Here is a 23283-nt window from a genome sequence, read left to right on the forward strand (position 1 = left end):
TTAACTTTAGATAAGAATGTCTCTTTGAAGAGCTTATTCGTATCCCATCTTCATCAAAACACATGGCATCTACGATCCATACATGGACAGAAAACATTAACAACAATATCTGTAGATACTGCCCTGATTGCACACCGAATACTGGCTATAGGATAGAGTTATGACAAAGTTCTGAAACCTACAAATAACTACAAGACATATTACTATTCTCTCGATGAGATAGCGAGGACAACGCGCAAATAATCAGACTGACCATTACAACAATACCCCCTCCTAGTTAAGGCAATGCCTCATGTGGGACGATATTATGCGAGGGGTATGTCTGCACAGTATGTAGAGCGTGCAGTCTGGGTCCACTAGTGCACTCTACCGCTCATACTGTCTATACATCATACATACTGTATGTGATCCCTCTCCCTCTCTCTCTCCTGCTCTCTCTCTCTCTCTCTTTCCCTTCTCTTCTCAGCTCTGTTTCTGTGCTGACTTCAGTTTTACTCTGCGGGACGCGGACTCATTCATTTGGAAACGATCGCATGTGAGAGAAGAAAAAAGAGCAGCAATCACCGGGACATGGATATAAATAACCGGCAGTGCACAGACAACACATAACTTGGCGCGTGTTCCTGGAAAGCGATTTACTTTGACAATATTTGACATTGGTACACAATATCGAGATAAAGCTGATTTGGAAAGTTGTATTGGACTTGTTGTAGAGAATAATGCGGCTCAATCGTATCTGCAGCATTTTGCATCAGTTGTGTCTTTTGTCGGCTACTGTTATTTCAGGTAGAAACACCACCTTTTAAAAATCACTGTCTGCGTTGTTTATTTGGAGTTAAGCTGGATGTCATTTTCAAAATTGCAAAATAGTATGCACAAGTTTATTGAAGACCATAGCGTCACAACTGCATGAGCTTGCTTCTACAGTATAGCCGCTAATGTTTCATAGACGTGTAAGGTACAGAGTAAAATGTGAATTTACAGGTGTCATACTGGCTTAAAAGGTGATATGTATTATGTCTTCAGCAAGGGCAAAATACGTGTATATAATGTTTTTTTCTTCCCAATTCAGTTAAAGAAGTAGCTAGCTAACTTTTTGCACCTCGGTATTTCAGTCTTGTAACTTCTCTTGTGCGGGTTTAGGTTTGCAACCGCAGGATTCCGAGTCGGAGATATTTTTCCCCGAGGTTCTTCCAGACACCAGTCCACCGGATCCCGACAGACCGAACGGCCGAGGGGGAGATGCCAGTACGGGGAGCAGTTCTCGGGAGGTCCGCTCCATTTCCAACTGGGAAGAGTACGAGTCGCAAGAGTTATACCACTGGGAACCTCCAGGACCGCAAACGCTGGCTTCCACCGGTCTGAGACTGAAAATCCAAGCTTTTGGCAGGGACCTGCATCTCATTTTGAAGAGGGATACCCGTTTTCTGTCCCAGAAATTCATGGTGGAGAATAGACCGAAAGCACGAAAGGCATCTCCGCGCGACTCGCCAGTTCCTTCCTCTGCCAACGCGGAGACTGCATGCTATTTCAGCGGGACTGTTCTCAATTACGCAGGATCCCTAGCCTCATTCAGCACCTGCGCCGGGCTGGTAAGTGTAACCTCTTCATTTACAAAGACATTCTGACGCTCCTACTTTCAAATAAAGAGAATAAAAATCATCGCTCACCAAGATGCCGGCAGGAGTGTGGCTACATATACACGCGCAAATTGCATCAGTTGTCATTGATGCGATTTAAATTAATCGTTATTATGATATCCGTTCTATCTGTTTTGTCTCTTGCAGTAATCTGGTAGTTTATGAGTTATAAACCCAGATTTGTTTTGTGATGCAAGACAATTTATCAAACCTGTCTAATATTATTAATACTCTGCTATGCTGGACTATATTGCCGCCAGCAACATCAATCTTTGAGAATGAATACAATTATGAATTTGATTGAAACTATAGCCTAGCTTTTCTTTCTTTGCAAAGAAATCCATACATCAACAAACACATTTACACTGGCAGTGTGACAATGAAGTAACTGTATTTATGCCAGCAACAACACATTTATACATGGTATTCATAGTCACTTCACACTCACTCGCCCTGTCTTAATCCTGAGTTTAGTCGCTACCACATACCCCTGAACTTCTTGCGTAGCCAAGACCTCTACATACATTTTAAATTTCAGTTATTCACGGTTACGCGTATCTTTAAGGCTTTAGTCTTTGTATAAGATATAAATCTCACTTCTAAACGGTGCAACGCCTAGTTACATCTATAATCAGCTGGTTGCTTACAGTTGCCCTGTCACCATGTGATCAGACATGGTCTAAACGTTACCTGTCTAGCGATTACCGCCTTTTACCGTACTCGTAAATTTACTGTGAGTGCAAAGAGTAAAAGCGGCTCAAAAGTGATATAGTAGGTTGGAGACGCTGAAAAAGGGCTGACTTCTGTACAGAACAGAGAAATGACCGATGGATTAAGAGTGAAGCCTCAAAGTTCTGATTTCAACAGAGTTACTGTCCTATAAAGTTCATCCCTGACATCAGCAGAGGAAGAGTTTCAGCATTTTATAAATAACGCACACTCGTACGCTCGAAACTCACTATCAGTGCTTAGAGGTGTATTTATCATGGTCCTTTGCCATGAAATGTTGTCCCAATATGTGATCCTCATTATTCTGCGAAGACGTCCCTGGCAAAACCGTGACAATGGTGATGAATGGTGGGAGGTCGGGGTGGGGGAGTGGGTGGGTGTGTCATACGCGGGTGGGCTGCCTCCCATTTGACTTGTATACTTGAGCATACATCTTCTTAGTGCTTCAGGTGTGTCTTGTGCCGTGTGGGGGTCGTTTTGACAATCCCCATCCTGCAGCCTCAGCCCCCCGCCCCCCTCCCTCCCCCGCATGCGTTCCTGTGGTTCTGGATCAGATGAACGCAGACAACATGAACATATCCGAAAGCCGCAGCGTGCAGTCATTAGCGACCCCCTGAGGTTTTGAGGGTGAGCTCCTGTGGTTTTCATGGCTTGGACCCCTTCCCAAGGCTTTGGACTGGTATTGCCGGCTTCCCCTTATTAACTCAAAGCATCACCTCACAGAATGAAATAAGCACGACAAAAAAAACCTGGCGCGTGGAAAGTGCGTTTTTGTTCAATTTCACAGTGTCCATTAAAAACAATTTCAATTAACGAGATATTGGAGTTGATGTGCATTAACTTTTACGACAACTGCAAACCAGAGGTGGTAAGGCGTATTGGACTTAAGTTTTTTTTTCCACGAGCCAAGAAAATGTCCAGAATCCTGAATCAACATTTTTTCTTATTAGAATCTCACTGTGAGACATAAAACATAATGTCTGCCCTTTTGCTGAAAATATAAGCAAACAGACCTACCAAGCTTCCACTGACTCACTTGGGCAGGCAAGACAATAACTGGGTCACATTAGGTGAAGCATGTAGGAAAACGGTGCCTTTCATTTCAGTAGTCCGGAATGGTAGTGAGTCTATAGTCCCATTGGGAGCTCTGTCTGGGTGGCAGAGAAGCATAGGGGTTCCTTACTTGAACTTTTAGCTGCAGGGGTGCAGGTTCAATTCCTGTGAGGCATAGCTACTCTGCACCTGAGCAAGGTATTTTACCTGGATTAAGTTAGTAGGTATTCAGCTGTGCATGTGCTGTAGCGTGGATAAGAGTTAATGGTAAATAAGTGGTGGACTGATTCTTTACTCTCTTTTTGGTGGAATGGTGGATTTTTTTTTTTTTCACAGTGTCCGTTACATGCTGCTCAGTTTTGCGCCAAAAAATGAAATGTTCAGAAACGTCAAGGACTAAACCACAGTGGAAATATCCAGTTTCCTTGTGGTCACACAGTGATGGATTTTGACTGGTGACTGGTGTTCTTCAATCCACCATGTTTCTGAACTCTGTTTTGCTGGTGTGCAGCCGTACCACACTGCTTGTTAGTGATGGGAGAGTGAGGATTCATGAACGCTACTTCTCTCTGAGCTGTCATGTTTTGTCAATCATCAGCTTGTTTGAACCAGTGAAAAGACTGTGTTGTCCACAGAAAACACAATGGTTGGTTCAAGCCAGTCATTGATGAAATATGTTAGCTCCACCCATTGAAAGGTTCACGAAATGGTTTGATGCCTCCTTGGGGCACTGCTATTGTACCCTTGGGCAAGGTACCTAAGCCACCAAATGCTACACTAAATGTCCAGCTGTGTAAATGGATAAACTTGTAACCTATGTAAGTCGCTCTAGGTAAGAACGTCTGCAAAATGACATTAATGTAATATGATGTAATGAAGCCTCACACTCCAATCACTATATGTACATGTAACTGGTGCAGTGCAGAGAAATAGCACACTACCGCAAAGACAGAATTCCTGTTTTCAAAACAACTGAAGTACGCTATCCACTTTACACTCCTCATATTAGTGATGTCATCCAAGGACAGATTAATGTCTGGTGAACTGAAATGCATACTCTAGAGCTGAATGTTTAAGGAGGCAAACAGAGGTGAAGGGGGTCCACCAGTGAGACAGAAAAATGTTTTTTTTGAACGTGTTAGCTCATGTATGCCCATGTTGAAGAGGAGGTAGAGGCTTAATTTCTCTGTCCATGTGTTGAAACTGAAGACATTGCTTAGAAAATGTCATGCATTGTGCACTGTGACCAGCACAGGTTTGTTTCAGTCATAGCTCACCAGCAGTTACACTTGTTAATACACCTTGATGGTCTCCTTGTAAAAAATAGCAAACACCACAAGAACATGCAGTTCACATTGTGAGATCAGAGAGCATAGTGTTATCATAATAGTCCTGGTAATGCACTGGACCTGGTCAAGACATCCAGATTTTGTTTGGCAAAGAAACCAGTAATAGCAGGATCAGTCCCATACCTGGGACCAAACTGGAGCTGATTCACACTGACAAAGAGAAAGGCCACAGGTTGGTAATGCATAAAGAGAGCTGCAGGTTACTGATAGGACACTACTGTTGCACTACTGTTGCACCCTTGAGCAAAGCACTGAACCTGCATTAGTGCAGTAAACAGCCAGGGTAAAATGGATAACATGTAGGATGTAAGCAATGCTTGGTGACCTAAAGAAATTAGTGATGCAGGTTCTCTAAACAGTATCTCAGATGGTTTAGCATGTGATTATTCAGACTAAATGGTGTCCTGACTCTTTACCTTCTTGTGTAGATCTAAGCAACGGTACCATGTTGCTGTTCTAAGGCCTGATTCTGACTTGACTTATGGCCATGCAACTTGAAATAGGTTATGCACCTTCTATTCCGCTGTTAGTGTTCATCAGTGAGGATAAGCACTCAAAGTCAGAATTTGCATAACCCTAGCAACAATGATCAACACGCATTTTTTTTTTCAAAATATCCTTTTCAATCCCATGTGGAGATCTCTGATTGTGTGTGTGATTGAAAAAGGTACATTCTATCCAATCTATTTAAATTACTGTTTTCTTATGCAGAAGTCAAATCAGAAAAGCTGTCCCTTATTGCCACCAGCAAATAACTGCCTTCAGTGCAGATGGGGTTTAAAAGTATTGTTGGGGAGAAAAATATAAATTAAATGGCAGAATTAACAAAGCTTACTGTTTATTTAAACTTGGAAATTCAACATCAGTCTAAACCTTAGCCTCATAAATCTTGAGAGCGATCTCTAAAAGCTGAAAGCAGTATTGATTGCCTCTTCATTTTCCACCAGTTTCATGTAAGAAGTTTGTATAACATGACTGAAGCACAATTACTCTCAAATGCAGAGAGGCATGCTCGAGTCAAATCAGGCGTGCTCACCACCATCAACACAAATGACTGTAAACCTCATTAGCATCCAAAGTAGCGTCGGGCAGCGTGCTCCTTCTATTTACAGGCACCTCTGTTGCAGAACACAGTTTAATCTGGCTCCCGTCTACAACGGGCTGGGCCCCAGACCGCCCCCCCCCCCCCCCCCCCCCCCCCCACCCCCAGCCCCCAAATTTAATCAGCTTCCCTTTAATCAGGCAAACGATCCCCTTGTTTAGTCTGCGTGAGTCGTCAGAATTAAACGGCCTCAAACCAAATAAGCCTTCTCAGAGGGTCCCGCGGTGAACCCCATTCCTTTCAAACATCAGGTAATTCTCCGAGGGGTATTTAGGAGTTACTTACAATGTTTTGTCTTTGCTGCCTGGGGGAATAGGTGCATGTAGACAATTTGGGTTATTGGAAGTGGCAACGCGGTTCGGGAGCCGGGGTGGTTGCCCGGCAGGACTGGGCGATCCAGGGCTTGTTATTTGGACTAACTGACCTGTAATGTAAATTTGTGGGATCGCGGACCTCCCCCCCTCCAAAGCTCGTGACGCCTCCCACCCCCGGGCCCGCGTCAGGCAGATCAGCGGCTCTGATGCAGGAGGGACGGCACCAGCCTGGCTGCCGTGTTTACAGGGAACAGGCCCAATCGGCTTTTAAAGAGAGGTACCTGTTTTTATAAACACGCCACGGTCAGAGGTGACGTCCCTGAAGCGAAAAATGCTGGAGAGCTTTGTTTCTCTGCAGCCCTGCAGTAATCCGGGCTCCCTGGGTGTCCTGTTCCGCTGAGCGCGCTGAGGCATTTATGACTACACTCAGACGCTCTTTTCTTTTAACTTTACGCCCAGCGCTGGACTGGTGAATCGCTCCTCTTAAAGACTTTTATTTGATGTAGAGTTTCACTTCTCTGAAGTAAGAGGTATTCTTCTTCTTGTTTTGCATCAATCCTGGCACCACCATACAGAACCGCTCATCATTGTGTCAGCGTAAATCAGAGACGTGCCGAAAGGCTTTTCAATGCCCTGAGGCTGGGGTGTCAGTCTGAATTTCTGGAGGGCTGGTGGGTATCTTGGTTTTCAGTCTCACTCCAGATCTTACTTTATTACAGAGCCAGTTTGATGGTTTTAACTGAATTTGTAATGATATATTGCAGTTGAGCACTGCACATGTGCCCGATACTCAAATATGTTATGGTGATGTGATTTTGGAAATGCAATAGAACACAGGTCTATAGCTGATTAACTTATCAGACCAATTATAACAGGGTAATTGGTTGGAACAAAAACCTGCATCCATGCCGGCCCTCCAGGAATTCAGTTTGACACCCAGCCCTAAGCTATGCCAATGGGAGAGGTTGCCTTTGGCTTTTTACAAGCATTTAAATGCTAGGTGGGGGTTTTGATCCTTAAATGACCTTATGAGTCTTACGGAGCCATCACCTCTGAAGGTATAGTTGTGAGTCTGTTGCACAGAATTTACTATTCTTTGATGTACTCCATAGAGGCACACAGGGCATGTCACAGTGCAACTTTGTGTGTGGCTTTTTAAACATTTTGACACAGAATTTGCATTGCATTGTGGGATATCACATGTAGGCAACTACAGAAGTGCTATGCAGGGCTGTTAACCTCATGTCAAGATTTGAAGGTGAGGTGATGTCAATCAAGAAGAAGGATGTCACATGACCAAAACAAAAACCAACACCTTAAGCACCCTCAAGAGTTCTGTCGCCACACTTCTGGAGATAAGGCAAAATGTGGATTTGCAGCTCCACAGCATTTATCAGGCTGAATTATCGATTGATTGCAACCGCTGACCGGCGTCTCTTTGTCTTCGCAGATGGGGTTCATTCAGCTCAATGAGGATTTTTTATTTATCGAGCCTCTGAATCACACTCTTGCAGTCACGGGGCATGCTCACCGGGTCTACAGGAGAAGGCGCTCCGCGGAGGAGAGGGCAGCCAAACAGATGATGCCCAATTACTGTGGAGTCATTCCGGGTGCGTTCATTTCTCTGAACACATTTTGCTCACCGCCATTCTGATGCATTGTATGTTGTTACAACGTGACATGAATCTTTTTCTTTTTCTCCCATTAATGCAGATTAGTGCCCTTCCACGTGAGGTTTCCAATTTTGTGTGAGCTTCCTTTTTGTGTCTGTGCTCCAGGTGGCCCTTGGGATACATAATTTACTCTGTGCTCTTTGAGGGTGGCCTACCATTAGTATCCCATGGTACAGAAACCACTGAAGCACCATTCATATATGCAGCTCAGTATAACCGCTCCCTTCCTTCTCTTATATGATGATATGAGCTGTCATTTGGATAGTTTCTGTGTTACATTATTGGCATTTAACAGACACTCTCATCCAGACTGACTGACGTAGGTTACAATTTTTTACATTATCCATGTATACAGCTGGATATTTACTGAGGCAGTTGTGGGTTAAGTACCTTGCCCAAGGGTACAGCAGCGGTGCCCAGCAGGGAATCGAAGCGGCAACCCTGCGGATGTGAGTCCTGCTCCTTACCACTGTGCTACACTGCCGCCCCTTTCTAAAGAGCTAAACTTGATATGGAGGGGATCACTGTTATATTGAGTTCACACTGAGTTCAAATGTGAATGTAAATGTAAAAAATATTGGTCTAATACCAGTGTAAGAACATCATGATTATCTGAGGCAAGAGTCTGCAAGAAAACGTAACAACCGCAAAGTAATTTATGGGGGAAAAGAATTTGTGTAATTACTCCTCTGCAAACCTCACAACTCTTGTACACAGACAAATTAAGTCATGCGATTATAACAGCACTTTCTCAATAAGGAATTTTTGCATTCTCTGAAGCAAATATTAATACAAATTGGCTCTAGCTGAAAATATATGCATAAAGGGAGCCGAGTGACTTCTGATGTGTGCTGTAATGAATGGGACCTATTGCATGCTATTGTCAAATTAGCCTTAAAACAAGGTTCAGTTGACAGTTTAGATTTAGATCCAGGGAGGTGCAGATATTTTCCCGTAGTGCACAAAATGAGTGATTACTCTGAATTACTACAAAAAATGAGGGAGAGTTCACTAAAATTAAAAGTATTAACATAATGCATGTATACAGAGAAAAAAACAGCTGTGTATAACTGTATGACATTTGTGATATTCTTTAATGACTCAACTATTTGTAACATATGTTTTCACACAGTCTAGCCCAGTCACCTTTTGCAAGGGGTCAGGAAATAATGTTTCAGTTTTTCCCAATCTCCTAGTCTCACTTGAGTGTCCTTCCTTTTTTTATTATTTCTTTTTATCCCCTCTGGAAACAGTACACTGCGAAGTGCTCTGTGCATCTGATGTTAAAGGGCTCTATATCACATAAACATTGATTGATTGATCGGTATTCCCCAGCATGCAGAAACGCTAGCGTCTGATTTATGGGCCCGTCCTCTTCAGAACCCGAAAGTGCACATTTGTTTTCCAATTCAGAACCACACAAAAAGCCTTAAATTCTGGAATGCCCGAGGCTACAGAGTATGTAAAATACTCACACAATAAAAGAATGCACACTCTTCCAGTTTTGATGCGTGTTCAGTGTGTCCTCCGCTGTTGCACAGATACCGATATACCATAAAGCGTATCTCTCTGTGTCTGCCTTAGCCATTCTGTGGCACCCTCACCCCAAAAAGACCTCACTCCTTCCCCCCTTCCTGTGTCAGCCAATCCCAGGCCAGGAAAAGATTATGATTTGTCGGGGGTCCAAGGTAAGCTGCAGACCCTGACTCATATGGAGATTGGAGTCTTCGCAGTTGGGCTGAGACTGTATGCTTGAAGGTTTTCATTAAGAGGTCTAATCTAGCTGCCATTGATTTACACACTCCCATCTTTTTACAGCTGAGTTGAATTACCATCATCTGCAAGCCCCAAAGAGTGCCCTCGATTTTGCAGCAAACTGTGTTTTAATGTTTTCTTTTTCTTTTCTTTTTTTACAGACAAGCAGAAAAATAAAAGCAAAAAAGTGCCAGAAGGTGGTGGAAGAGGGAAAAGATACTCATACAAATTACTGCATGAGTACAACGTGGAAACTCTGGTCGTTGCTGACCCTGCAATGGTCAGTTACCATGGCTCAGAGGCAGCAAAGCGGTTCATACTTACCATCATGAATATGGTAGGTTTTCTTTTCCCACTGTCATCTTTCTGTTTGACAACATATTTCCATAATGGCTTTGGAAGTACGTCACCCTCCTGCCACTCTCCCTCTAGTCTGGAATTATCCATCTGATCAAAGGGGAAAGTGTAGTACAGTCCTGTGATGTAAAACCCTGAATGAGGTCTGATGGGTCTGCAAAGCAGAATGAATAAGTGAAACTGTAAGCAGTGATATTAGTAGTATCGCTACTTCTACCAGTAAGAGTAGTACTGTAGTATTAGTATCAGTGGCTTGAATAGTGTGAGACCAGCACTATATGGATTGTAATGTCAGGGCAGCAAATTTGCCTGAACTGATGCTTAAAGTGAATACAGTGTGCATGATGTGTGGACGTTGGGTTGAGTTCCTGACTACATAATGTGAGATATGGCCGTTTAGCAGTTTGTCTTCAGCTGTTGTCTTATTTATGTTGCAGTGGCCAAATATATTTAAGATCGGAAGCTCCACATGTGATTATTAATATTTGAGATTCTGATATATCCAAAACATTTATGTGAACCTTTAATGGCCACTGTTGTTTCTAAAAGAAGAAATGCTCCAAAAATGCCAACACTGAATATTTAATCTTAATTAGCCCTACTTAAGAGAGAGACTTAATTGAGTGCTTTAGTAAGCATTTACGTCATTCCCTCTGGTCAGCTCCTTAATGGAGTGTTGATATGAAATGTCTGGTTTACCTTTTATGATGAACATTGAAATTGTACTTGTGCTAGATGAAAACAGCTGTCCTGAATGGGCAATGAGAGTTTTAGTTACCCAAACCTTTCTTTTTTGTCGTAGGTTTTTAACCTGTTTCAACACAAGAGCCTTGGCATCCAAATCAACATCCGCTTGACCAAGCTCGTGCTGCTCCAGGAGACTCCGGTAAGCGGACCCTATTGCTTGCATTATCCACCCTTGCATGATTACGTCACACACACACTTCCACACACAAAGAGGAAACCTCAGCTGACTGTATGGGAAGCACTTGTCTTGACGCACAGATCTGTGCTGTTTGAGTGAAAACTCTGGCTCTGCAAGGAAAACAGCCCTCGGGGGTCGCTTTGATTCAGCGCCGTTTATTAATCTGTCCGTATCCGTTATGTTTCTGTGTCAGATGGTTTCTCCTCCTGTCTGCTTAATAGACCTTCACTGACATCATCTTCACTTTACCTTCCGGCTGTTTTTCAAATATGCGAAAGCACATTGGGAAAAAGCAGAAGGGATTATTGGCCCTGTGCCGTTGTGGTGACTATCACGTCATTTCGCAGACTTTGTGAGTGTTTTTGATTTAGTAAGAGAAAGAAATAGGTGACACATTTCAGATTTGGTTAACGCCCTATGGTTATCCACTACTGTGGTCGGTAATCACGGATGATGTATAGGTATTATCCAAGTGGCCACAACTGAGGAAAGCGTGTTGTACATTACGTGAAAAATTGTGCTTGCCTTTACTGAGTACATTGATTTGGGTGTGCCAACACGGGTTGTGATGTGGGCTGTAGTGACTCACCGCATGGCTGTTCATTTCACGTACGATCAAAGTATGTCTGCTCATTTGACAGAGTCTGTGTTGAGTTACATGATTTAGAAAAATTGCGGCAACGTCACATTTTCATTTTTGTCGAAAAAACAGCTGCGGTCTTCAAAAGCAAGTGGTTGACCACACTCTAGACCAAGAGTTCTGAAGAATAAAGTAGACTTGAATTTGACAGGGGGGAAGGTGATTTGTAACAACGTCACTGTCTCACAGACAGTGTCGCCATTGTACGATTCTGTCGTTGTTCTAAACATGTTTTTAGTGGGTTGGAAATGCTGAACACTGCTGCCGGCCTAGCTTCTGGTGTTTGATGTCACATGTGAGCCTTGGTTTACTTGTGTTTGTCGGTGACCGTTCATGTCATTTGACTCAATGCAAAGCTTTTGCAGATGCAAGCGTCATCGCACATGCATGCTTGGGGGAATGTTGGGATGGAACCAGGTCCAACTTGGCAAACATGGGCACCGAAAGAAAGGGTGCAATTTTTTGCCACTTGTGGGAGCTGAATCACATTAAGAATATTTCAATATTGTCCTAATTCTTTTGATGTAAGTTCTATGAGAGCTCAGATCCATCTAATTCATAATGGAAACATCATGGCCACAATCTGGCTTATGTAACAGTCAAACTCTATACTTCCCTTCATTTGATGTAATGGAATTAATGGGGGTGGGTAAGTAAGGCTTCATGAGCCCCGTGATGGGTGGAGCTACCATTTGTTAATCGCTAACTTTAAACAAATAAAAAGACTTCACTCTCTACAGCAAAATGCTGTGATTTAGTTCCTGAAGCTTCACTCTCCCATCACTAGAGATTGGATGAAACAAGTGGCTATACCAGTGAAAGACTGACATGGAAACCTGGTAAATGTATTTTTCCCCCAACATTGCACATTGCAAGGAAATGCAATGTACTACTCATTGGACCCATGAATGAACCCCTTGTAGTATATCTCTTTTGTATTATTTGTTTCTGACAATGCAATAAGATATCTGAGTCTCTTTCTTACCAATCTTTGCACAAGACAAAGATCTGTACACTTTTAAGTTCATATACTGCTACCCGATAGAAGTAGTGTCTGACTTTTTTCAAAGTTATCCTCCCCTGTGTACAGGGATCTTTGGTAATTAATCTATGGTTACTTAGGACTGTCTGCAGAGCAGAGCAGAGCATATTTCAAGTGACTGTGTTTGAAAATGTTACACACAGTTTTACCCACCTTAATCCTCATCTGAATTGCTCACCATAATTTCAGATGCTAGAACAGCCTCCGAGGTGCTTACCCAGTTCTGTAAATATTTCACTTGTACCTTTTATCACTGTCTGACTGCATGAGAAAGGGGAATGTGTGCTTTTCGACAGCCTCGTTGAGATAAACGCCCTGAGACCATAATGTGAACAATGTGGCTGTGCCGTGAAGCAGTGGATTGTGGGTAATGTGAGCCGTGTGTCCTCAGGCTGACTTGTACATTGGGCACCATGGTGAGAAGATGCTGGAGAGCTTCTGCCGGTGGCAGCACGATGAGTACGGTAGGAAGAGCATGCACTCGGACTTCTCTACAAGATGGCGGGACGACCTTCCCTCTGTGGACACCGCCATCCTCATCACCAGGTGGGGTTACCTCCGGAAGTGAGAAAAAAAATACACTCTTTGGCTATGGCTCTTTGCAGTGGTGTCGTCTGGCAGCACTTAATATGAGAAATGAAAGCTGAGCACTGAGGTTGCAATCTTCTGACACCCTTGCATTCAGCCAATGGCTATTTTTAGTTTTAAGTCAAAAGCGCACCAAGGGGGCACTCATTGGAGGATAGGTGCTACTCTGCTCACATAATCTGAGCGATTTGTTGCCGCCTGGCAAAATGCAGGGGGTCAGAGAGCAGTGAGATGGAAACCCTTGCCAGCCCCCTCCACGGCTGTCCCCTGTGGAGCAAAGCCATTTTATTCACCCTGTATGCCCTGTAATTTCAGTAAGCAGGTAAAGTGACTTCTGGGCATTCACCTGCAGTAATACTGCCCCTTAGCTCTTTGTCACTTCCATTAGTCACTGTCAGAATAGGAATGATGGCAAATAGTCTCTGGCAAAAACCCACCCACTGCACTGTCACGGCATCCCTGCAAGGACTTATGGGTGGGAATGTGTGCCAGAGATAATAAATGAATCACTACAAAAATAAATATGATTTTTACATTCATATTAATTTATGTATTTGGCAGATGCCCTTATGCGGTGTGACTTCCTGAGCATGAGAAATAGCAATGCAGACAAAAGTCCAATATATCCTGTGGTGTAGGACTCCCCAAAAGGCAATATGGAGCCATCTCATTCACTGCAAACACAACTGTAGTTGTCTACTACAGCTACTGCCACTACTACTGCTACTGCTAGGAATGATAATACTCTTTTGTTTTCTTTTGTCCAGTAAAATAAGAACTCAATACACAGGACACCTAAGCAAATGCAGTAAGCTTGGAACGATACCAAGCTGTCTTAAAGTAAACTAATTACTCGCAAAGTAAATGCAGTCCTTTCTCCATGGCAGCGATAAGGTATGCGCTCGTTTTCTCAGTGTACCTCAGGGCTGGTCCATGATTAATGCTAACCTTGATTTATTCTGTTGTTTGATTTCTGCTGGCCTCCTCTGCACATTTTCTCAGAATTTCTCGTAGAAATGAGCTCATGGAGGCAAAAACCATCCTGAAGTTTGTGCTCAGCTTCCCTGACAAAGATGAGTTTTTCGTAGACCAAATGAAAACCGTTCTCAATACCTGCAACAGAGAAACAGTAATGTAAACAAAATGGCGGAGGCATCGTTGCCGTGACGCCACTATCACATGCAGCCACTGGAGAAAGGCAAACACAGAGGATTCTCAGACTCTCAGTTCAAGGCTGTTTGTCTCGTCGGCGTTTCCAGCAGGCCGGTTTGCTTTGTGGATGGCTCTGTAAGTGCAGTGGAGGCGTGTCGAGCTACGCGGGAGCTCGGTTGTGGGAACCGAGACAACGGCTAAAGAGGGGCAACGAGGGTTAGGCGACCCTTGGGAGGATGGTGAGGAGCATTGGTTATGATGAGACATCCTGACCATGCCATTGGCCTTCTCCTCAGCCTCTATACTCCAGCCCACGATACTGCCCTCCCCCTAGATGGCTCCACACCAACCCGTCTTTGTGTGTGAGCTGAAATGGAGGGCCCGCAGTCTCTGGGTCGTGGCCCTTCCATCCCCTCGGTGTCCTAAAGCGCAGCACATCTCCTGATTAACCCTTGGAGCAGATTTATGGATTGATGCTGGTTGGGATATCCCCACTAATCTCTGGCACTTACACAGGGTGGATTGCTGTGGAGAGGATAAAGGTGCCTTGTAGTTCTCCACTCAGCCATGCAAATTATATATAAATGGGTCAGATCACCGTGGTGGCTTTGCCTGTCTTGTGTTGATGTTTGCCTTTTATGTTTCAGGAAGGATTTCTGTGTGCATAAAGATGAACCATGTGACACCGTAGGTAAGTTAAACACCATCCTAAGTGTGTGTGATAATGTGTGTGTGTGAGAGAGAGAGATTCACGTTTCAAAGCAATAGATGGTCAGCTTGACATATTCAATATCATTCATTTGAATATTAGCTTTAGTCTCAGCGTACCTGAATCTTGCCCTTGTATGAAATAGGAAGCCAAGCTCAACTCTGAGTGGGAGTGGCTATTTAGGCTTCTGTGGCCTGTAGCATTTTGACACACAAGTAGCCCACATGGACCAGAGTCATTCTTCCATTACTATAATCCACCTTGTTTAGAGCCAATCAGAGAGGGAAGAGGAACCATATTAATTCCATTAGCATATTTTTACTGGAGACTGAACCATATGTCAGTGAAGAGTAAACACGTTAAACACAGGGCCATTTGCTGCCAAAGATGTGCATCGTGTTTGTGCTTCAATCTGTTACACATATTTCACTCGCCTGTTGATCTGATGACATTATCATGGCCTGTGTGCTGTGCGTTGCTGTAAGGCATGCTGTTATTTTCTTAACCTTCTGTTATTCATTGTACAAAAGGCATATTGCAGTGACCATCTCAATGCATAGACAACATACAGCAACAATAAAAATGGGGGATATGGCTTTTTATACTATTAGCAGAAGTCCAGAATCGTATTTGGAAACCTATTTCCAAGTCTCCTTGAAGAAATATATTTTCAATTTATTTTAACCAGCTGGTCCCATTGAGCTTGATAATCCCAAAGGACCAGAAGTTGTACAGCATTTGGAAATATGTCTGATAACTACATGACATGGCTCAAATTCCACGTAACCATGATGTACACATCTGTTTGAATGACAAATTGATCTGGTCTTAAACTGGTGTTAATTTTTTCATTGTTTACGAACATTACGAGTTCTGAAATGAAAAACATGTTGTGTAAGCAGTGAAAAACAAACAGTCTCTTAATTTTGTTATTCAGAATTAAGGAGAACCAGCATTGTGGTTAATTTGAATGGAGGAGACAATATGGCCGACATTGAACGAGGTTCTGTGAGGCTACTGAATTCCTGACATTCTGCAAAGTGAGGCCTGGAAGACATAAACATTTTGAGGGGGTTTGCAGTGGCAGGAATCAATAGGATGTTATTTTCTAGATATTTGGGTAAACTTGTCCAGATGTGGCCCTCTGTCGCTATCCCTGTAACCAATTGAGAGATGCTCGCCGCACGCTATTTGCGCTAAAGACGGATGAAGTGTCTGTGCACTTGGCAGCCCCCTCGTGTCTCAGAGCGCTAAACAAACCGCCGTTCCGAGTGCACAGGGGGCGGAGTTATGCCCGGTTCCTCGGAGACCTGGGTGGGGGGGGGGGTGTGCGGGGGGTCGGCACTTTGTACTCACATGGACAGCAACGAGAGTGAGGTAATGGCAGTATTGTTGCCGTTCCCTCTTTTATGAAGAACATAACGATCCTCTCTGCAGGCGCTTCCCATTGCAGGTCATCGAGGTGCATGCCTTTCCATGCAGGTAGTATTGCCGAGAGAATAATAACAGAGCAAACAGCTCACAGACCAACAAACCTGCGCAGTTAGCCTGTAAGAGGCCTCGGACCTGTCAGCCCACCGCGTCAGAAGTGTTGACGCAGTTGTGGAATTTCAGTTCCGGCCGAGCTAGAGGCTCCCCTGTGAAAACTCAAGCTCTGTGTCTGTTTTCTCAGGAAGCACCAATAGATACAAAACAAAACTGAAAGAATAACAGCAATTCCAGAGAACAAGGGGTACCTACATTGTGGTTTTAGCTGTCTGGTTCCTATGTCTGTAATTGTATTTTGTGTGTGTGTGTTTGTGTATGTGTGTGTGCGTGTGCGTGCGTGTGTGTGTGTGTGGTGTTTGCGTGTGTGCAGTTTGTAGTGAGTATGTCTACATTCAACTACAGTACCAGTCAAAAGTTTGGACACATCTATTCATTGACAGGTTTCTCTTTTATTTTTCCTACTTTTCACATTTTAGAATAATAGTAAAGACATCAAAACTATGAAATACCACAAATTGAATTAGGCTATGAAAAAAGCAAAAAAATGTTAAACACCTAAAATAAGTCTTATAAATAATACTAAATCTCAAAGTAGCCAAACATATATATATATATATATAAATATATATATAGGAAATAAATTCATAGATAGACAAATATAAATGGTGAAGTTGATGCCTCAGAAACAAATTTCAAGAATTTAAGTGTAATTCCTTTAGATCAAAATGTCTTTCAATCCGTGTCTCCTGTGATCTTAATCAGGTGTGTCTGAACTTTTGACAGGTACTGTACTTCACGTAACAACAGCTCAGACCCCAGTGTGTTGTATCTAGCTGTCTGAGATCCTCAGCTTCTCTCATAAGGTGAGAAAGCATTTGACCCTGCCCCAAGAGACTCTTGGCTGGGAGGCCGTTCCCCCTTGCTGCAACGCCAGAAAGTTGTGTGACACACAGTATACACGCTACGTCACAAAGCCATTACTGTGGCGGCTCCTTCCAAGAGCTGGGAAAGCCAGTCGTTGACCTACTTTCCCTCGGCGTCTTTCCCTGGATCTCACCGACTGCTTCCCTGGGCCGCTTGTCCTTGCATACCCCAGCACAAGGCACGCCGCATTGGTTGTGCTCCTGCGCTGCATATCCTGGCTAAGTTTAATGGTTACCATACTCTGTGTACTCCTGTGCACGCTGTGCAGTTTATTCTTTCACAGACTGCACTGCAGGCAAGTCTCATCTCGTTGGAGCATGAAATTCATTCAGTCTTTGCAGTTGGGCGCAGTACCTTTTCCTTCCCTCTTCAGAGTGTCCTGATTGGGTTCCGGAATGTCCTGTCCTGTCCTGTGGTGGTTCGGCACTAAATGTGCGCAGACAAAAAAAATGTTTCACTGTGAAGAGACACGTCGAGAAAAGCGCTGAGAAAAACTTCTTTTTGAAATTTGTGTCAGAAATGCCGAAAACTCACAGAAAGGGAAAGTTTTAAAGAGGGACTGACTGATGTGCGACATCACACTTTTTGTCCCCGTCAAAGATTGTCTGAGTATGCAGGCTGCAATAATGCAATAAAAACAGCTGCTGTCATTTCAGCACCTCATAAATTATAATCTTCAAAACATAATATGACATTACAGTTTTTCATCAGCTGAACTATGAAAAGAACCCCATTGTCCCACCGTGTTCAGTCTAGTATACAAATTCCTCTTTCTTATCTGAACAACAGAAGCTGTCTATTTCTGCATTAAATAGGTGACAAGCAGTATGGTGTCTGACCTCAGAATACTTCACCATTTCAGTCATACTGGTTGGCTCTGATCCTATAAATTGAACGGTCCAAATTCAAGTTCTGTTCTTGCTTTCCTGTAAAACAAATAAAAAACTATGAATTTAATAAATAATACGCGTTTTCAGGAATTTTTCAAGGAACTTTATGGATAAAGCACATATGAGCAAACAATCACTTAGGAACATGTCCTGTAGGCTTGCTAAAAGCAGAAAATACGTTTACGTAAGCCCACTATAAATTGACCAAATCCTCACAGTAAATTGTCCTCTCCTGCAGGACATTATTTGTAAGGGGACGCTAAGACCCGCGCTGTGGATGACATTACCTGACAGGGTAGGGCAGGTTACGGAGGTCTTGCTTGTGGCTCGTATCCCAGGTATCCCCTCCTATTCCTTCACGTCCCATCAAATCCAGGTCCTCTGCGACGGGACAGGACGGGGGGGGGGGAACATGAGCCTTGGGCACGGGACCAACTCCCATGCTCTATGCTAGCATCCGCCATGTTCATCCCGCACCGCACGTACAGGTGTACAGCACATGTGAGCTAGGGGGCCTGCGTTTGCCATTAGACGTATCCAGAGATTGATGTCCGACTATAAAAATATCAAGTAAAATACATTCGGGTGCCCCCCCTCCCAAAAAAAAAAACAGGATGAAAGCCTGTGCTTTAGCCTCGATTCGGAGTTGCAGGTCCATTTAATGCGTACTTCATAAAAAGCAAAGGGAGGAAAAGTGTTTATGTGCCATTATTTTACATTCTGCTGACTGGAGGAGAATTTGTAAAAAAAAATCAGAAGTTCTGCTACTTCCTTCATGACTGTTCAACCTGTTCCTTCACTGTACTTGGCTGATGCCTTCAGTGTTGTTTATTGTCTTTTTTGATTTTTAACCGGTCTTTCTGTTTTATTGTGTTGTCTTATGGCTTTTGCTATTCCGATTGTACAGCACTTTGGTCAGCTGCTGTTGTTTTTAAATGTGCTTTATAAATAAACCTGACTTGACTTGACTTGACTTGACTGTGTTTCTGTGGGGAAACAAGCTCAGGTCTGTGAATCTTATCACAGGTAATTCCCAATGTTGCTCTTTTGTTTGAGTTGTGTGTAATGAACGGTATGAAGGTAAGAAGGTAGGAAGGAACGTTAAACGTGATTTGTGTTAAGATGGATTCCGAAAGCCAGAATGCAGAAAAATGACGGGGATCACAGGAACATGATTTAACCGCAATGTGTGAACATTGCCTTCATACATCTTCAGCTGCCCTCGTACAACAGGCTTTGGTTTGAGGAGGAACTATATCAGAAATACAAAGCAAATTCATAAGCATAAAACTGAAAGTGTGAGTGTCAACTGAAAAAACTTTGTAGTATGCATGCAAGTATTAAAATGACCAAATATGGAAACGTTTGATTCCGTGCAGCACTTTACAAATTTGGCTTGAAAGCCGCTTGGCTTCGGCTTTGAGATCGATGACGCTCGTTTCCAAAGCGCAGGCCCCCTTGGTGCCGCCACCCAGGCTATGGCCACAGCTTGTCCGCCTCTGAAGCCTCTTTACGCCGGGCTTTATCGTGGGCGATCGCGGCGGAGCGGTCTCACATTTCCGACCAGGGACATGTCATTATGGCGCTTTTCAGGCCCTGGGAGACACCCACGAGGCCAGATGCGGTACTGAGTGCCGCCAGAACAGAGCCACTGGCTGTTACTTCGCGTGGTCTGGGAGAGGCAGATAGGCCTACCATTCATTAATGGACAGATTAGGGCTAATCTTTCGTCTAGCGGCCGAGGAAAAAAAAGACTCATATCGCTGATCTTGAAAGGTTTTTGAGGTACAGAAACGTGGAAAATTAACACTGAGGAGGGGGCCCAGGGGTGGGGAGGGTATTGGGGTAGCCGTTTTGAAGCTGGGCTAGAATGAGGGGCACTGTGGTAATGGACATCTTTTTTCTCCCCCGAAACTGAATTTCATGTATTTATTTTCCCCCCCATCAAAGGTGGGATTGTTCTGCTGGGTTTCGTAATGGAAAGCATTAGTTCTGGATCCGTTTCAGCAGGGTGATTAAGCCATCAAAGGTCATGGCATACGATCCACTACATGGGAAAAGGAGAAATCCCTCGCCTTGTTTTTCCCCTTAACCTGATCCTGCAGGAGCTAAGGAGACGCAGCTGTCATCTGCACCTTAAACTCACTGGCACCCACCAGACGTGGCGTTAGCTTGTTTTACCTTGGGGGGGGGGGGGGGGGGGGGGGCAGCTTACTTGAAGTGGGATGTTTTGAACTTTTTTTGATGTTAAACTCATTGCTACTGTAAGTACCCTACCAGTGCACAGGGCCAACAGGGAAGATTAAAGCAATCTTTTGTTGAGAGAGGGAGGGAGGGAGGGAAGGAGAGAGAGAGAGAGAGAGAGAGAGAGAGGGAGAGAGATGGACGTGAGCATAATGTATATGTGGTTTGCTCAAGGATAGTTCGAGTAGTTTAAGGCACTCTTGTTTAGAGGTTGCTCATACAGTCAACTATAGACAGTTTATTTTTCCCTTGACTACTGTGTATAATATTGCATATGTTTTCTGTATGGAAAGTACATTAGGCTTTTTACTGGTATGAGGCAACCAAATGCTGTATCTTTCAGAATTTCCATGAACAGGTGTCTATAAAAGATGAAAAAGTAATTTTGAAAATTGCATTTTTCCTTTGAAAAATTGTGAGGGCATTGCAGTCAGAAACTGGGACTGTTGTCTCACGACCACAGGCTGTTGACAAAGAAGGGAAATATCAGCCATACACCAAAGCAGGACAAGCAATGCTGAAAACAACAAAGATCCAAGTCCTCGTTAACCTCACGCGGGATAGTCTGTCAGAAGCGCAGATCCATTTTTCCCTCCTTTCGCGGCTTCGGTCTGTCAGAATTTCCTGTCCCGTGGATTACATGGAACTTTCTCTGTTGCCCAGAAGAGATTGGGGAACCATCCAGTAGAGGAACTCCCTTTCTGGGCAAAAGAGAAACACACACGTAATCCATGAGCAGCAAATTTAGTTTTTTTGGCCCTCGTTTTGGGCACCTTCTTTTCGTCCAATCTCGTCATTTGTAACGGACCAGGGTAATTTCCCTCACGAGGCATAGTACGGTGTCATTGTGTCATATTGTATCGTATTATGTGTTTTATTGCACTTTATTGTATTGTATTGTATTGATCTGTCTTGGAATTCTCCTGCAGGCATTGCATATCTGAGCGGCATGTGCAGTGAAAAGAGGAAGTGTATCCTGGCAGAGGACAACGGACTCAACCTGGCCTTCACCATCGCCCATGAGATGGGCCACAAGTAAGCGGAAGCTGCCTCACCCAACATTCTGTGCAAGAGTGTAAAACTCCAGTGTAAACATCCAGTGCACCAGTGTAAATAACCAGTCTAGCTGTGTAAACATCCAGTTTAAGACTGTACATGTGCAATTTAAGAAAGTAAACATGCAGGGCACCAGTGGAAACATCTGGGGTAAGCGTGTAAACAGCCAATTTACCAGTGTGATCAGCCAGTGTATCGGTATTAGTTGTTCAGTGTACTTGGGCAAATATCCACTAAACCAGTGAAATGCGAATATTGTAATATCCTTTCATCCATAAGCTTTTTAGTAGTTTAGAACTTGTGAAATAGAACCAAGTATGTGGTCTGAATGATCCTACAAGGGTAAAATCTACTGATGAGCTGAGAGCAACAAGAATATAATAGCTTTTACCTTCTTCATTGCTAAGTAACCAGATGGGAGGTTGCATAATGGAAGTGTCTTAAGGCTTTGGTGAAACCGGGAGAGTGGAGCTGGTGCATTCAGCCGCGCTGGGGCCCAGAGTGCCACTGTAAATATGGAGGAGTTGGGTCTTTGCGGAGCTGGTGTTTGGGTTGCAGGGGTGATAGGAGAATAAAGCTGGAATTAATGATGAAGAGAGCCGGAGGGAGCAGGCCAGACTGCAGCGAGAGAGCGGCGAATGTCTCTAGGGACCCCCAGGGCAACTGGAGCAACCGGCACCACTCAAACGAAGCATCTGGTTTTATTAAACCCTGCAAGGATGTGTCATCCATCCACCCCCACCCCGACTTAAAAAAGAGAATAATTTTCGTTTAATTTTGTGCTGTGCATGAGAGAAAAAAAAAAAGACATGAACATTAGGAATGTGAAGTTGGTCATTGCACAACAGCACTCTCTGAAAAAGTTATATTGCTCCTTTTTCTTTTCTTTTTTTTTTTTTGCTATGTGTTTATCATTCCTGTCCTTTTTGATAGCGTTTATTTATCGTTAGAACTGGCTGCCAGGGTAGTGTCTGGGCCCTGCGTTTGTGTCCTTTAGCCTGAAACCTCTAAATCAGTTTTTTTTGGTGTGTGTATAAGACTTTTTTCCTCCATATCTGTCCCAAGATGCGAAAAAAAGGCAGCTGATGAGTCCTGGAGCACCCACCCGCTCTGCCAAATGAGCTCAGAGAATCTCGTCACTCTTTGGCAACAGCTGCACAAAATCCGCGCTCATGTGGCCTGCAAAGTGAATGGACCCAAACTCTGGGTCATTTTCAGCGCTGAGCGACTGTAAAAAAAAAAACAGGCCTTTCTTTCACAAAATTGTACAGAATCTTGGTAAAATGGTCAGGACCAATTTCTGCCCATTGAAGTGGGGCCAGGAGTTTTCTTTTTTTTTTTTTTTTGGTTGACAAGCTGCGTTGTGGGAAAATGCATTATCATATCAGCTCCTCTTATGTCATGAAGGACTTGAGGGAAGCGTCCCAGCTGATGAGGTGTGCTGTCAGATTGTTGCATCTGTTCTGAGCTGACCTACTAAGGCAAACTCGGGATTCCTCAGAGATCAGTTTTCCCAGGCAGTATCTGGTCCAGCTACAAGGCATGAATTGGGCTGATGGCATTAGCTTTCACTGGAGTTCAAAGCACAGTGAAGTTGCATGTTGATGCACATGCAAGTGGATTAGGAGGAATAAGATGATAGAACAAATTAGT

General features: G+C 43.7%; 1 protein-coding gene across 1 annotated transcript in view; it reads left to right on the forward strand.

Moving 5' to 3' along the window:
• Positions 1-674: 674 nt before the first annotated feature.
• LOC118777948 (A disintegrin and metalloproteinase with thrombospondin motifs 19-like) overlaps positions 675-23283 on the forward strand; it is a 69176-nt gene continuing 46567 nt past the window's right edge. The window contains exons 1-8 of the mRNA XM_036529217.1: positions 675-786; positions 1144-1592; positions 7638-7797; positions 9777-9952; positions 10775-10858; positions 12971-13125; positions 14967-15010; positions 21504-21609. Of these exons, the coding sequence (XP_036385110.1) occupies positions 720-786; positions 1144-1592; positions 7638-7797; positions 9777-9952; positions 10775-10858; positions 12971-13125; positions 14967-15010; positions 21504-21609 (1241 nt within the window). The 5' untranslated portion in view covers positions 675-719. The remainder of the gene's footprint in view (positions 787-1143; positions 1593-7637; positions 7798-9776; positions 9953-10774; positions 10859-12970; positions 13126-14966; positions 15011-21503; positions 21610-23283) is intronic.

Source organism: Megalops cyprinoides, chromosome 5, assembly GCF_013368585.1.
Source record: "Megalops cyprinoides isolate fMegCyp1 chromosome 5, fMegCyp1.pri, whole genome shotgun sequence".
Classification (NCBI taxonomy): Eukaryota; Metazoa; Chordata; class Actinopteri; order Elopiformes; family Megalopidae; genus Megalops; species Megalops cyprinoides.